We start from the raw sequence: 17,176 nt of genomic DNA on the forward strand, positions 1-17,176 counted from the left end.
TGCAAAAGTGGATTTCACAATATGAGGATGCAAAGCAAGAGCGACAAAGGGCACAAATCGAGTGGAGAGAAGACGACCACCGATGCACTATCCAGCGGTTCTGGAGAGCCTACCAACCTTCATGAGCTTAAGATGGTTGCACAACCAATTGAAAAGCGCACAACAATGCGGTGACGAAGTGACTGAAGAAGAGTGGGAGTACTCTCAGGGTTGCGCGACCAAGGTAAGTTTGCAATGTACGACTAGCAAGTGACTTTATTTATAAACGTTTGAACGGCCACTCATAATCTTTGTTCGTTGTAGTATAAGTCATACACAGCAGCATGGTGTAAAGGTCGACATTTTAGGGTGGAACGAATCGACAAAAAGCGTTTTACTCAAGATTGTGGAATCATGGCAAAATTTGAACAGTCTAGTCGACGACGTTCCTCTGATGCAGATCCCGTGGTGGCGGAACTCACTTACTTTGGCACGCTGCAAGAGATTTTGAGGATCGATTACAGAGGATTTTTTGTCGACTTGTTCGACGTGCAATGGTTCAAGATAATCATGGAGGGTCAAAACGCTACTGTGCGTAGAGGAGAGTCTGGTTTTCTTGAGGTGGATTCTACTAAGAAATGGACTGACCTAAGAGACACTTTCGTACTACCCGAGCATTGTGAACAAGTAAGTATATAAATAGTTAACATCCCCCTTTTACAAGTTATGTGCTTGAAAGCTCTCATGTAAGTTATGTGGCTCTGGCAGGTAGTATTTCATCCTACAAAGTCTACATCAAACTGGTGGTACGTCATAGAGGTAGCCCCTCGTAGTGCAAGGACGTATGAAGGCTACCATGTGCCAATCACAACGACATCAATGGAGGAGATCAGAGAAGATGCTCAATCAGAAGCCGCTGCGGTGGTGCCAGACGAGCATCAAGATGCTACTACTCTATATGGGGTGCATGTAGAGGAGCTACAAAATGAAACAGAGGATATGTGTTTAAACGGAGAGCTCTATATAGATATAGGAAGTTATGCTGAGTTATGCGAGGATGAGAGAGAGATCTCTTAAAGCCACAAATATTGTATTTGAACAATTTTGCTCCGTGCTGTAAAAGCTCTAGCTCTCTAAGTAGCTTCCATGGTGTGTAACGCTCTTTTCTACTCGCGCTCACATCTTTTGATTGAAAATTCTGAGTTTTCGACTTGCCTCTTCTATCACTCGATTCATTGCGTCATTGTATTTATATGCGTCATTACGTCATTGTATTTAATGGTCTTTGCATCATTGTCTACTCTATTCATTCAATATTAAGTTTAAATATTCGTGTGTTTAATGCAGGTATGGATGATGAGGAGTTTCTTTCTTCTTTGTCACCGCAGCAGAGACAGTGGTACGTGGAGCGTCATCGCTCTCGCGCATCATCGCGCGTTCCTACACCATCCGCATCTCCCTCTCTTTCGGAGCATTCGGCGCGCTCCGAAGCTTCGGCGTCGACGAGACGAGCGTCACACTCGTCTAGACACCGGCGCTCTAGTGGTGGCGGTGGCGGTTGTTGTGGGGATTCCGCCACCGATGCCTCCACACCGCCTCGTGTTCGACGAGGCTCTTTACCCTCCCCTTCTTTGCCCGCCCCCACACCAGCCACAGCATCGCCGTCTACGCCAGGTTTTGCACGGCTGACTGTTCCTAGAAGCTACACACCTCTACCTACTCCGCCAGGAGCCACCCCACTCAACACTCCTCGCTTCGGCGCCCAGACGTCGATGGAGACACCTGACGTCCGTACCCCCATCGACACGCCGCTAGAGACCCCTGCCGGGACACCCAGGTTCACGCGTCACCGGCCAGAGGGCTTGCCTTACTCCGTCGACATCAGCGGCGGCATCATCATGGATGATGACGGCAAGAAGGTGATCTCGCGCATGCGTGGTCTTTGCTCTCAGCTGTTTAGACACTATATACTAAACAAATGGAGTGAAGTACCAAGTGATTTAAAAAACAGAGTCATCAGCATACTTCATGATGAGTTTCCCGTTCCAACACGGGATCAGCGCTTCAATGAAGACCTGATGAAGATTCGAATGCGCGAATACTGCAAACACAAGCGTTCCGAAGTGCAAAAAGCAATCAAGAAGGGGTGGAATAGGCCAGATTGGCTGGCCAAAGAAGATTGGAAGAATGCGAAGAAAGCAGCGCGCGAGAATCCCGACAAGTGGAAGCAACAAAAGGATGCAGCCAGAGCGCGAGTAGAGGCAGGGAGCTCGCACCACTTGGGGAGCGGTGGATGGGCATCATTTGAGGCCGATTTTGTAAGTCTTTTCACATTGCTCTTTATGCATGTTCGATAGTTTAGGGTTTAGGAGTTTTTTAGTTCTAACATAATGAAATCTTTGTATGTTTTGACAGTGGTCGATGACAGGACGTGATCCCACACCGTACGAGCGCGAGTACGCAGGCAGGAAGGGCTTAAACGCCCTGATGGACATTCTCAGTTCTCGCGGCGGCATGGTTAGTATTAGGGTTTACTCTTTTTTATTTTTTGTATTGTTTTATAAATGTCGTTATATGTTTATATTTACTGAAAACTGTCTTATTGTCTTTTTTTGCAGAATCCGGCAGATACGCCGCTTGGACGCGATGAGACGTCTGACTAGACGACGTCAGTTTAGCCGTAGCTAGATAGCATTAGTTTAGGGTTTCTCATAGCTTATGTATCATGAGACGGATTTTATACGTCTTTTTGAACCATGTATATTATTACATTTGTCACCGCAGTTCCTTTTGCCAATAAATTCTTTATGCCTATGATGTTGTACAATTGTCATTATTACATTTGCCAATCAATTCATTTTGCTTATGATGTGTACAATTGTCAATTTTGCAAACAATGCGTCTTGTGGGTGACTATTTTGGGTCTCTTATCTACCTTTGCACTTTTTTTAAAAAAGTGAATCAAGTACAATATGGTTGATGGGTGGCAGGGCATTCAATGCCCTGCCACCAAAAAAATATTCTCTCGGGCGTCGCTATAAGCGTCGCTATTTATGGCTCTGTAGCGTCGCTATGAGCGTCGCTATAGTCTTCTGTGAGACCGTCGCTATAGGCGTCGCTATATAGCGACGCTGATAGAGACGCATATAGCGACGCCTATAGCGACGCTCTCGTAGCGATGCTTGTAGCGACGGTTTTAGCGACGCCGGGGGTTATAAAAACCCAATGTATTTCCGTCGCTAACAGCGTCACAAGAGCACACAACCTCTTGTAGTGTATGTTGTGTAGATTGCTCAAAGAGCACATACTACCAGTTGACAATGTGATGCCAGATTCCCGTGAGGAAGCAAGAAAGATTTTGCAAAACTTGGGGATGGATTACAATTTGATCCACGCTTGTCCTAATGACTGCATTCTTTTCAGAGAGGAATACATAGACATGGAGAAGTGTCCGAAATGTGATTCCGAGAGATATCGAGTAGATCTCCACGGAACAAAAAATCCGCAAAAGGTTTTGCGACATTTTCCTCTACTTCCTCGCATCAAGCATTTCTTCGAATGTTAGTCCATGGCCGCCCTAGCATCATGGCATGAGGAGAATAAATCTTCGGATGGCCCGTTGTCATCGTCAACATCTTACAGTGTATGGCCCGTTGTCATCGTCAACTACAACATTCCCCCGTGGTTGACTATGAAGAAGGGGCACCTATGGCTAAGCTTGATTGTGCCGGGGCGATATAAAGTGAAGAATATGGATGTGTATCTTTTTCCACTATTGGAAGAGCTACAACAATTGTGGATTGGCATAAAAGTGGTGGATATGAGCTGACACACAGGTCGACAGAATGCTTTGATCAAAGGCATTCTAATGTGGAACATGCATGACTATCCCGGACTAACAGAATGCTCAGGTGATCTATTTACACTCCTCACTCAGACACTATAAATCTTGGTTTTTCTCAAGCTGATCTATTATCATGTGTATACACGCAGGGCTTCAAACAAGTGGATACAGAGCATGTGTCACATGTGGACCTAGAATGAATGCACGTAGGGCGCCCTCATTGAAGAAGCAAATCTACGAAGGTCATCAAGCATATCTTCCAGAGAATTAATCATGTGTTACGCGACGGCTTATTGGGAAGAGAGCCACCGAGGATGTCTGCACAAGCATGGTTAGAGCATAAGGAGATGTGTGATGACGGATTGCCCCCAGGGATGAAGAGACTATATCTATGGTACGAGTTACCATATTGGCCCCGACTCATGATCAATCACTTGCTCCATCCAATGCACATATTCAAGAATGTGGGTAATCTACTATGGGACCATCTGACCCGCAAGAAAGATACTTTGGGAGCCAGAGTTGACCTTAGAAATGTGGATCGTATGGAGCAATATTGGCCACAAACAGCATCCGATGGATCGATAAAACTCCCTAAAGCACCATGGATTTTCACAGGAGCCCAAGAACGCAAAGTAAAAGAGACCATTCGATCTTTGCGGACCCCCACTGGCGTAATGCAATCGCTCCGAACGTGTTTTACTAAACAAGGAAATCTTACCGGTTTGAAGTCACACGAGTGGCATAAAATGTGTCATGTATGTTCATAGTGGAATATATCATAGTGGGAATTGTGTAACAAATGCGTGTGTGGACTTTAATATCATTGATGCACGTGTTTTGCAGTTTATTTTACCGGTTGCCATTGAGGGATATTTGTCTCTTGACGTCCGTAACACAATCTACAAACTTGCAAAGTTGGTGCAATGGATCTCACAAAAGGAGATCAACGTAGACTCCATACCATTCGCCAAACTAAACACTGTGGAGGCTGTGTGCATGTTTGAGAAACATTTTCCTACTACCATGCTAACCATTCAGGTGCATCTTCTTGTTCACATAGTTGATGAGGTGGAAATAGATGGCACAGTACCTACTCCATCGCGCATCTCCCTCTGTTTAGGAGCATTCAGTGCACTCCGAAGCTTCGGTGTCGACGAGACGATCTTCACACTCGTCTAGGCGCCAACGCTCTAGTGGTGGCGGTGGTTGTGGGGATTCCGCCACCGATGCTTCGACATTGCCTCGTGTTCGACGAGGCTCTTTAACCTCCCCTTTTTTGCTTGTCCCGACATCAACCACGGCATCGCCATCGACATAGGTTTTGCGCCGCTGACTGTCGTTCCCCGCAGCTATCCATCACTAGCTACTCCTGCAGGAGTCACTCCAGTGGACACTCCTCGCTTCGGGGATCAGACTCCAGTGGAGACACCTAACGTCCGTACCCTCGTTGACATGCCTCTAGATACCCCTGTCGAGACACCCAGGTTCACGCGTCAGCGGCGAGAGGGCTTGCCTTACTGCGTCGACTTCAGCTGCGGCATCATCTTGGATGATGAAGGCAAGAAGGTGATTTCGCGCATGCGCGGTCTTTGCTCTCAGGTGTTTAGACAGTACATACTAAATACCTGCATGGAGTGAAGTACCGAATGATTTAAAAGACAGAGTCATCAGCATGCTTCATGACGAGTTTCTCGTTCCAACACGGGATGACCGCTTCAATGAAGACGTGATGAAGGTTCGAATGCGCGAATACTGCAAGCACAAGCGTTCTGAAGTGCAAAAAGCAATCAAGCATGGGTGGAACAGACCACATTGGCTGGCCAAAGAAGATAGGAAGAATGCGAAGAAAGATGCGCGCGAGAATCTCGACAAGTGGAAGCAACAAAAGGAGGCAGCCAGAGCGTGAGTAGAGGCAGGGAGCTCGCACCACTTGGGGAGCGGTGGGTGGGCATCATTTGAGGCCGATTTTGTAAGTGTTTTCGCATTGCTCTCTATGTTTGATAGTTTAGGGTTTATGGGTTTTTAAATTCTAACATAATGGATTCTTTGTATGTTTTGACAGTGGTCATTTACAGGACGTGATCCCACACCGTATGAGCGTGAGTACGTAGGCAGGAAGGGTTTAAACGCCCTTATGGACATTCTGAGTTCTCATGGTGGCATGGTTAGTATTAGGGTTTATTATTTTCTATTTGTTGTATTGTTTTATAAACGTTACTATATGTTTATACTTACAAAAAGCTATCTTATTGTTTTTTTTTGCAGAATCCGACAGATATGCCGCTTGGACGCGATGAGACATCTGATTAGACGACGTCAGTTTAGCCATAGCTAGATAGCATTAGTTTCTTTTTGTCATAGCTTATGTATCATGAGATGACTTTTATACGTCTTTTCATGTTTATTTTTTAAATAATGGCAATGGTTTGTAACTATTACATTTGCAAAGTTTAACAATCAAGTGATTTTGCCTATGTGTACAATTGTCATTGATTTATTTTCATAAATTTACACTTGTCAGTTTTGTATCTTTATTTTGCAAACAAGACGTACTATGGATGATGGAGTTAATGGTTATATTGTCTTGTGGGTAACTATTTTGGGTCTATATCTACCTTTGCACTTTTTTTCAAAGGTGAATCAATTAATGAAACATTCAATATGGTTGATGGGTGGCAGGGCATCCACCAAAAAATTTTCCTCTCGAGCGTCGCTATGAACGTCGCTATATAAGGCTCCGCAGCGACGTTTATAGCGACGCATATAGCGACTGTCATAGCAACGCTTATAGCGACGTCCCCTTAGCGACGCCGGGGGTTATAAAAACCCAGTGTATTTTCGTCGCTAAAAGCGTCACAAGAGCACACAACATCTTATAGTGCTACATTCCGTTTATTGGCTTAGCAGCATCTTCGTACGAGAAGAAGAAGAAGAAGAAGAGAGAGAGAGAGAGAGAGAGAGGTCGTCTCGGCCTCGGACTCTCCATCTCTCTCAGCATCTCTAAAAAATGAGCGACGCTGCAATATCGAGCACCATGAAAAGCTTCTAAGAAAGAAACGCCACGAAAAGCTTCTAATCAGTTACCCTATCTACATCAGCGAGAAGAGTTGCTCGAGCATGGTCTGGAGCAGAACCTGACAAGAATGCAAGCCAAGCTCTCGCTTTGCATACGACGAGCGTGGTGCAATCGCACATTGCAGTAGAACTAGTAGTAATGGGGAAGCGGATCCAAAAGTAGAAGAGCAGGAGAAGGAAACTGGCTACAACATAAGACAAGAGAAAGAGTTGACGGTCGAGCAAAGAGAGATAGTGAAATTTCAACAAGGGAAAATCTATCAAAAAGCACTCATAACTCTTTATGTAGTGAACCTTCGACATAAAATATAAAATTAGATTTTTTTCTCTTCAAGCTTAATCAATATGCCACATCTCCTGTACTTGTCTTAATGCGTGTTTTGTGTCTGGCAGGGAGGACATATATGCACAACACTGGACATTTCAATTGTACAAGCGCGACTCCATCTTGACAACACTAGAAGGTTTGTTATCTATATCCAGCACCCCATGACTATGTGTTTCCTTGGCGCAACACATAAATGCTACGGGGCAAGGCACGGCTTCCGTTTCTTATAATTTTTAGAGAGACTACAATGCCAGCTCTCCACCATCCTTTTGTATGGCACCTGTGCGTGATGTGCACTGTATACTTTGCACTTTCAGTCTGTGACGTTTCATTGCCAGAAGATTTGTTTAACTATTCACATTGCTTTTTGTAGCTTGAATCAAACATTGTCCTCTGGCTTGCACGATTGGATGACATTTGTACATGATTATCACGTCGGTAATGTAGTTCAATTTTTATACTCTGTTTATGCTTTCTGTATTTATGAGTTTGTCAAAGCTTCGTTAAGTTTAGTTTAGCCATATGTTTTCCTCGCGACGAGTGCAGGCTCAGTTTCGATCATTGTATCTATATATCAAATAGACATGCATTTCTTTTCGCACAGCTTGGCAATTCAACATATATATTGAAATAAAGGAAAATTGACTACGCTTGATTGAGAATAAGATGGGTGTCTCAAAGATGGTTCCATGGTTTAAAGGCTAAATCGTCGATATTACTAAGTTGAATGGTGAAATCTGCAAACAACTACCAAAATAGGTTAAGTTACAACCCTTTTGCTTGATTCAATTACCCTCTTTAGTAGCCCTTTATCGTGTATGGAACACTATGGGACACAGCTTACTTCTTCCCAATGCTCATCAAGTCCCAACCTGAGCTAATATTGGTGCCTATTAATTGGTTCTACTCATTCTTTTTTGTCACCACAACAAGACCCAAGGCGACAGCGATCACAACCAACCAAGTAACCAGCTGTGCTCCAAAATCTATCTGATTATATACAGCAAAGGCCCACCAAGCAAGACTAGTTTCATTTTCATGATTCCAAAGAGATTTCCACGCCAGAAGAGTTTTTTACTAAAGGCTCTTTTTGCAGTATCTCAACGCACAAGCCACCACGTGGCAATAAATTTAAATTTTAAAAAAAACATCGTTGCCATGAACAACTCTAAAAAAAACCACTCTGAAAAGCTACCAAAAAAGCACACTGTGTTTCTCAATTTCTCTCAGAAGCAATTTGTTCGAAGATCATCAAGTTGGAGAGTACTTTGGATGCTTGCCATGGACGTGATGAGGACCCTCAAATATCATATATTTCTTGTGCGATCAAACCATGGCAGAGGTCTGTTCTAGTGCTTTTGAAACAGAAGATATCAGATTCAATCGATGATCAGTTGGCCTAATCTGGAGTCGAATCACCAAAACTCATTGCCTTCACAGGCCTGTTCATCACATTGTTTCTTCTGATGCTATCAGGCTATTGGCGATGTAGATGGCAAAGGCCAAAGAAATGGAAAGATTAAACGTCGAAGTGGACATGAGGGCAAAAAAGCTTAGCAAAATCGATCACACCTAATTAAGCTTATGATGGTTATCCTCAAGTAATTAAGCCAGCGGCTTCAATGCTAGCTGCTAGCATTTTTAGCATAGAGTGTGAGGGGATTAGTGGCAGATAGCTCAATGTCGAGGGAAAGGCATTGGAGACTATTGCCACTTATAGTGAAAGTCATGGTCTGATTAGTCGTTGGCTTTAGTCGCACTCCTCGTTCAGCTTTGTTGATAGAAAATATGATGAGGCAAGCATTTTGGAACGATTTAGAGATCACAAACAGAAACATCTCTCATGACCAATTCAACGCAGAATATGGTGTCTGCTGGAGTTGGTTTATGTGTATCTCTAAGGAGATGCAGGACATTGTAGCAAAAGAGAAGTAGTCAGTCATGCAGGTGCCTACGATGCCAACCACGATCAAAAGAATAGTCAAAGAGCACAAGCGAAAGCTAATTCTTTTTTCCACACAAAGAGATTTGATGTTGGAGAAGCCAAAGAACACAGATTACGGGGAAATGGCATTTGTGGAGACATGCATACCAATATGTCAGCACCTACAGCGGTTCACTTCTGCCCATTCAACAACAGAGTGGGATAGCAAAAACTTTACAGACAATATGGCCAATATTGAGGCCTGTAAAGAGCTTCTCTTGCTAATTACCACGATTCGGTGGCGGATCCTATGAGCAAAGGTCCATGCCCGCAATAGCTATCAGATCAATTTTAGATAGCTGCAGATGGCAGACATCAATTTGGTATTGTAGCCAACACAAACCCTCATTTGCCCTTGGAGGAAAGCTACTCCAGGGCGGGCAGTGAAAATCTATTCACATCTTCTCCAAGGTCTTTTGTGTAGCAGGCAGTCGAGATAGAAACTCCATATAGCAGCTATAGTATGCTGAACAGGCTAAGTGCAATCATCACCAAACAACGACTTAACATCCCATAGCACAGGGCATACTGTTGTTAATATATTGTATGAGTGCAGAACCAATTCCAATGCCAAGAGGATTGTACGGATTGTACAGAGTTTCTACTATTGAATGCATTTTGCAACCTCGAGATTTAGAAATTGTTTTATTTAGCTATATACTCAATATATCATATATGTTGGGTGTCAAGCGCCTTCTTTTGCAAATACATTCCTCATGGTGCTACATCTTATCTCGGTTTTCTTGTAAGGATGAGTCAGCTTTCTTTGCCTCTCTTATTGGCTTAGCATATAAGATCCATTACCGTGGCAAAAATTCAAGGAGGGTTGTCTTGATAGAGGGGTTGGTTAGGGTGTTGCAGATTGGAGGGCTGATAGGGCTTGAAAAGGAGAGTTGGCTGCATGGGGTGGTGGCAGCGACATTGATTGGACTAAACATATGGAATCTGGTTGTATGCAAGAAAGGGCTAGATTTCTCGCAGCCTTCATGCCGCCACCTCAATTGTATCATTAACAAAACTACTAGCACCTCTGTCGTAAGAGAGAGAGAGAGAGAGAGAGAGAGAGAGAGAGAGGGTAATATTGATCAGAGGACATAGAACATAAAGTTACATATGCGTGTTTTGTGTATGACAGGGAGGGCATATATTCACAACACTATACGTTCCAATTGCACAAGCGCGACTCCAGCTCGACAACACTGCAAGGTTTGGTATCTCCATCCAATTTCCCATGCACATGTGTTTGCTTGGTGCAACACATAAATGCCATGGGACAGGGCATGGCTTCCGTTTCTTATAATTTTTGGGAGAGACCACAATGCTAGCTCTCCATTATACTTTTGTATGGCACCTCTATATAATGTGCACTGTATACTTTGCACTTTCAATCTGTGACATTTCATTGCAAGACGATATGTTTAACTATTCACATTGCTTTTTTGTAGCTTGACTCAAATAACGGCCTATAGATTGGACAATCGAAAAGCGATAGTACAACATTGCAGGCCATTAAAGCACCTCATTTATTGTTGCAGCTCATTCATGCTTTATCTATTTGCTTGGTTTAGAGTTTTTTGCATTATTATCTTTGCTTCGGTTTACTTGCATCTCGTTTTCAAAACTATACGCTCGATGTCGATCAATATCTGCACATGTTAGCTACACACGAAACTCTTTGCATACGGTTGCTAGCCAATGCATGTGATGTATTATAGTACTGAATACACAAGTAGTGAATGCATGTGGTGTATCATAGTAGTGAATTTTCCTTGTGCATCTTTACTTTGGCTCCGAATAATTGATACCATACTAGGTGTTTAAATAATTGATGCCATACTATATATGTCCTCGTTTCTCTCATACTAGGTGTCAGTATGAAGTTCTCAAGACCTAGAATTTACAGTCCAAGCACCAATAAGCTAGGGAGCACCTCAAGCACCTTAGTCATCAAGCACAACAAGCACCTCAAGCACCTTAGTCAGCAAGCATGTCAAGCAACTCAAGCTTAGGTCGGGTTTCCCACCTCAAGCTCAGTCCTAGCTTGCCTAAGGTCAAAGTACTTTGAACACTAACCTTTGAAGGTCTTTAATGAAGCTAACCCTAAGGTCTTTTAAGCTCCACTAGATGCATTTTGCTCTTTGATAGACTACCTCCTTTTGGACCCATATTGAGATGTAACCATCTCTCCTCTTGGTCCCCTGCTGAGATAAGTGTAGAAGCACTTATTGCACATTGATCTTTGTTAGACCATCTTCTTTTGGACCCCTATTGAGATGTAACCATCTCTCCTTTTGGTCCCCTACTGAGATAGTTCTAGAATCACATGTCCCTATTCTAACTCTTGTTACCGTTTATTCTCCCTCATTAAATGATTAGTTTAATATGAGAAAATCATTTGGGTTAGCTAGATATTAGATTTTATGACACAATCATGGCTTATCAACTCAAGTTGCCCAACGATTGGCTCATACATAATGCTTTTCATGTGAGTCTACTTAAGCCCTACAAAAGAGAGCCACCAAGAGAACCAATTATTGAAGACCCTCCAGAAATCAAAGATTAAGAAGAGGTGCTACAACCCGAAGCTATCCTTCGGCATGAAGACAAGGTACTACGACATGGTAAGATTATATGACGGTATCTTATTAAGTTAAAAAATTATCCTTTTGAAGATGCTAGATGGATGCAAGGAATACAACTTAAGGATAATATGAACCTTGTCAATGCTTACAATGATACACTAGAGTAAGCAAATGTAAATGCTTTCTAAATGAACAATTCTTTTGTCTTATAAGACTAATCCTCTTTTGTGCAGAAATTTAAATAGTATGCATGCTTGGAATCATGTTTGTGATGACGACGTCACTCAAACACCAAGTAGAATTTGTCACTCTACTTTGGAAGTATGATATGGACTAAAGAGTAGACATGCTTGCAGCAGCTACTTCTCTCAAGCACCGAATGGACTAGTCATCCATTCTGGAATGATGTCGTAGGGTGAAAAGGGATCCTCTACCCGCTAAGAAACGTAGACTAATGACTAAGACTTTATCTCTTCTACCTCATAGTCGAGGACGACTATGATTTCAAGAGAGAGGTAATGTCATAAAATCTATTATCTAACCAACCCAAACGATTTTCTCATATTAAACTGATCATTTAATGTGGGAGAATAAACGGGAACAAGGGTTAGAATATAGACATGTGCTTATGGATCTATCTCAACACGAGGGCAAGCTTAAAGGGGTCCAAATGAGAGATGGTGTGTTAAAGAGAAATGCTACCTAAAGACCTTAGGGTTAGCTTCATTAAAGACATCTATGTTCTCAAAGTAATCTCACAAATATGCTCACTCTAATTCTCTTAATTCTCTTTCTCAAAGTTCATTGGCCATTTCCATTACACTCTTGAAGAAATGCTCACGACAATCATCTTAATTTCGCTACTGTCAATGTTATTAGTCCAATTCTGTTAATTACACATGGGCATGGTCGTCAGTTCTTTCTATCGAGATCAGACTCACGTCACATGGCATTATGCACCCCACATTTGTCCATTCTACATTCATCGTATACACCACCTTGAACTTTACATTCATCGTAAAGAAGATCTGTAGCTAAGGGAGAGCACCAAATCCTTGAGTGTGTCTAAAGAATATGTTGTGAGAAGTATTCGTGGGGGCCTTCCCAACTACAACTGCATATGAAGAGGGGAGTTGGGGTTCACTCTAGAGGCTTGAGCTCCTTGGTTAGCGAAGCCACCAACATATGTGGAAACAAGATTAGAGATAGACTAAAAGATGGGGTTTGGCATCATTAGCATGGTTGAAAGGACATGTAGGAGAAAATCCCTCTACTGCATTGGGTTGGAAAGGCGCTCCACTGTGAACCCATTTTGTAGACCATGTTGTAGCTCAATGTCCCCCCCAATCCCTAAAGGGGAAGAGGGGGACGGGGGGGAGGAAGAGACGTGAAGCAACAAGGCTAGTTAGGGAAGCTGAGACAATATGAGATAAAGAAGAGGGGTGCGTCTGTCGAGGCGATCGTACGAGGTCATATACAAGGGTACTCCGTGCTACACAAAGCTCTCTCTTTCTCTCACGATGTGCATCTTTAGCTAACAATGTTTGCAGCATAGAAAATTGCTCATTGACTCCATCAATTGCATGCTAGACATCGGTGCTATGGATTTGCAAGCTCCATGGGTAGGGATTGAACCTCATGCCCCACGAATTAAAATAAGAGGCGTGACCCTTTTCATGACAGTGAGAACAACTTTTCGGGCGACGTCATTTGCACTGTCGGCGGCAACGTGTCTGGCTGATGCGGGAGTGCTCGCCGGCTTGATCTCGTACAAAAGGTGGGAGGATATTGTGGAGCCAGTGATTGAGGAGGAGGCAGCTGCACGAAACGGCATCGTGTGTTCTGTCGTTGCGTTGAACTACCGCATGGGAAATGCCAAGGTCAAGGCAACCATCCGCTCAGTAACACTTCACATAGCGGCTAGAGATCCCACAAGTGACCTATTATTGTGCCCAGTGCTCTACTACCACATGGACATGCTTCAAGGCTACCATCCGGATGGCATCCCTTACTGCATCACGCATCACGGCCCCCTCTTCGATGACCTCTTGCAACACTTCTCCGTCGATGTCTCTTGTGTGGCATTTGGCAACACCGACAAGGCCATGCACGTCCTCATGCACCACAACAAGCCGGGCTGCGGTACCTACGGGATCGGGTGGACATGTTTGTGCTGTAGCACTCAGATTTGTAGGGCAAGTTCCCTCCTTTGATGCGGCGTCGACCATAACTGCATTTATCGGCTATAGCCCCCCATTAGGCCACCGCTCTTGACATCTTGAAGACGCCAGTCAGCATGGGATCATGTTTTTGCGATGACGTCGATCAGCGGCTCGCGCAATTCGTGTCGTCGACGTTGAGCAAGTGTGAGGTGCTGCTATTTACTACTGTAGTGCGCCTCGACTTCTTCAAGAATGTGGAGCTTCTGGTGGATGCCGGGGTGGAGCTCCTTGACAGGTGAGGGGTGTGCGTGCGGGTGCTTGTTGTTGGTGGTGAAGCTAGAGATGAGGATCGGACGGGCGACATTCTAAGGCACGTGCCAACACGCTATGCTCAGCACTTCATGGCTATGCAGAAGCTACCGAAGTTGGCCTTATATTCGCTATTTCGGATAGCGTGCGACAAAGGAGGAGTGTTTGTGTGCACCTCCCGGTACGAGACGCTCGGAATCACGCCTCTGGAGGCAACCCTGAATGGGGTAAACACGCTGATGGTCGACTCTCATGAGCAGGTGCAGGCCTCCAAATTCTTTCCTGAGACGAACCTCTTTGGAGCTACTGTCACTAAACTTGCCAAGGCGGTTGCGCAGCTACATGACAAAGACATGACGGTGCTTGGGGAAGCCTTACGCCGCCATATGGAGAAGCTCATGTCCCAGAAGATTTTTCAGGTGGACCTACTCCTCGCGTGGTCTCACATCTCAGAAGTGATCATCAGGTCTCGTTCTTTATAATTTGTTCATGAGGACACTATTCAAATCCTCCCCCCTTTTTTCAAAGGAGGAAGAATTTGGATCATTTAACTATTTTTTTTTGTTTATTTAAATAATTTTTTTTCAATAATTTTTTAATTAATTTGAATAGATCTTTTAGGGTGCATTATGTTATCATGTTGATGTACTATGTGAGTTTAACAGGAAGAGTTTTGAAATGCAAAATGTTTAGGTAGTTTGACAGAATACATTAGCACAAAGAGTTTTTATATTTCAAGATTAAAAAATCATAAAATAGGAGATCATTTATTCATACAATATATATATTTTTTTTTTAATTACCCCACGAACGCACATTATATAGGGGGTACTGAGTAATGAATCCCCTCAGAAAATATCTGGGTTGTTGAAATTTAGCTCCTCTTTTTATCTTTGTCTTTGGATGGATTTCTCGAGATGTTTTATGAATAATTGTTAGATGTCATGGTTCGGATGGAGCATGGCATTCTTTGTATCGTTTTTGGTTTTCTTAATTCAATTATCACTCACATTTTACGAGTTTGAATAAAAAAGATATGTAAATTATCATCATCACTGTTTTCCTTATTAATATCAACTTTTTTTTGGCTTGTCTATGACATGGACTTGGCGTTTATTTTTGGCCTGGCCCTTAGGGGTAAGGCCTCATTGATGCGTCCCATTTTTGCTAATGAAAAAGAGATATTTAAAACAAAAAAGCATACTTTTCTCATTGGTGGATAAGTTAGTGGTCACTCATTGTGGCAACAACACTGTCAAGAAAATGATAAAGTGTCGTTTTGGAGTTTGATCCTACAGCTACATGCACACATGCACAGACCAAGCTCATTTGATGAGGGCATGGCTAAATGTAGTTGCACAGCCCCCCCCCCCCCCCCCCCCCCCCCCCCCCCCCCCCCTTTTATGCATGTGCACACTACCAGAGGTGATGGGGATAAGAGGCAAGAGGATTTTGTCCAATACGAGGGTGATAGGGAAATTTGTTCATCACCAAGACACGATGGTGTGGTTTTGTTTGTTTGGGCTGCAATGACGTAGCCTCTCAGTCTTTGTGTGTCTTCACTATGTCTCCGTCCTCTATGGTAGCTACAAGGTATGGGCAATTATTAATGAACCGAGATGTGGAGATCACTTTTGAAGATGAAGTAAGCCAGCCCCCCGTGTGTGCAGAATGGGGTAAACAATGCTCCCGGCCCATGCTACTACTGCATACAATCAAGCATCTGGTAGTTCAAACCCCACATCTACCACTTCCCATTTAAAAGGATGCAATGTAGCACAGTTGGTTGTCAACATGCATATAGTACTGCTAATTATATCAAGCATTTGACAAGCAATAGTTACTTGAGCTACATCTCAAGCGGACTCAAGAATTAGACGCTTGCAGAATCCCCTTTAATGTAATCCGTAATCCTATACATCATCAAAGATGCTTTGATGAGCACATCAAAGAAAGGATTTGTGGCACTTGATAACAACAAGATAAGTATAGAATATTTAAATAAAGTCAAACCCTTAGTAGAGAGTATTTTGAAGCCTGCCAACAAGTAATCAATGGATATATAGGTTCAAGTGCATATGGTCTTTTTCAATTCCCATTAAGCACAGCTTCCAAATGTGGCTAATTCTACATCAAGGCATTTGGACTTTTGCATAAGCTTTAAAAGCCAAACATAGAGATGGTTTGTGTGTTAGGTGCAAGAGGAAGAAGAAATTCCTCATATCTTTCTTGGATGCACTTTAGTTAAGGAAAAGCTGGTCACGGTATAGAAATGCATATCCCCTTTTCATCCTCATGCTCTAACTATAAGTAACTACTTTTGGGAGAAAGAAACCATTTACACATTCCTTTAATTATGGACTCTGTGGAGGGCTAGCTACCTGTGGCATTGCTGGCTTCAAATAAATAGAGACATATTTACAGGAAAAGATGAGCAGCAAGGCTATTGGTTGTTATTTGAGCTTTAAAAAACTGCTACCTTGTGTCTCAGCCAAATGAAGGATACTTTAGATGTCCCCTTGTATATGTTGCAAAGAGAATACAGATGGCACTTATGGAGGTCCATCATACTTCAATTCTACTCTAGGGAGAGATTAGCTATGTCTTCTGATTGTCTAGCATTTTAAATTTTTGTTTAATGTTGTGGGATACCTATTTCCCCACCTTTGAGACCTTCTAACCTTTTCATTTTTAATACAATTTTTGTTTATCTTCCAAAAAAGAAAGTTGTCTCCCACTCATGTTATTTTTAGCTTGTTGCCTTTCGTGTCATTTTCATCTTTCGTGCCTACCACTTGGCCAAGGCCTTAGTGTTTGTTTTTTGCTTTTACCTTAGATAAAATTATCATTGTATTCACTTTCTCTTCTTTCTTCCCTCAACTAAAAATGAAGATAAAACTTGAATCAAGT

The 17,176-nt window shown here is 42.9% G+C and overlaps 1 protein-coding gene across 1 annotated transcript; it reads left to right on the top strand.

Annotated features, from left to right (window-relative positions):
- Nucleotides 1–13,396: 13,396 nt before the first annotated feature.
- LOC147450674 (uncharacterized) lies at nucleotides 13,397–14,748 on the top strand. Its single transcript, XM_086520502.1, has 3 exons — nucleotides 13,397–13,937; nucleotides 14,189–14,252; nucleotides 14,298–14,748. Exons 1-3 carry the CDS (start codon nucleotides 13,397–13,399, stop codon nucleotides 14,746–14,748), a joined length of 1,056 nt encoding a protein of 351 aa, XP_086376628.1.
- Nucleotides 14,749–17,176: the final 2,428 nt, after the last annotated feature.

Source organism: Adiantum capillus-veneris, chromosome 9 (genome assembly GCF_014529385.1).
Source record: "Adiantum capillus-veneris isolate H3 chromosome 9, ASM1452938v2, whole genome shotgun sequence".
Lineage (NCBI taxonomy): Eukaryota > Viridiplantae > Streptophyta > Polypodiopsida > Polypodiales > Pteridaceae > Adiantum > Adiantum capillus-veneris.

Bases quoted from the DNA above. Each gene is read 5' to 3' on its own strand.
- LOC147450674 (XM_086520502.1), top strand. From the start codon at position 13,397: ATGGATTTGCAAGCTCCATGGGTAGGGATTGAACCTCATGCCCCACGA. The intron at 13,938-14,188 runs GTACCTACGGGA...TTACTACTGTAG, and splicing joins CCACAACAAGCCGGGCTGCG to TGCGCCTCGACTTCTTCAAG. The intron at 14,253-14,297 runs GTGAGGGGTGTG...TGGTGAAGCTAG, and splicing joins GGGGTGGAGCTCCTTGACAG to AGATGAGGATCGGACGGGCG.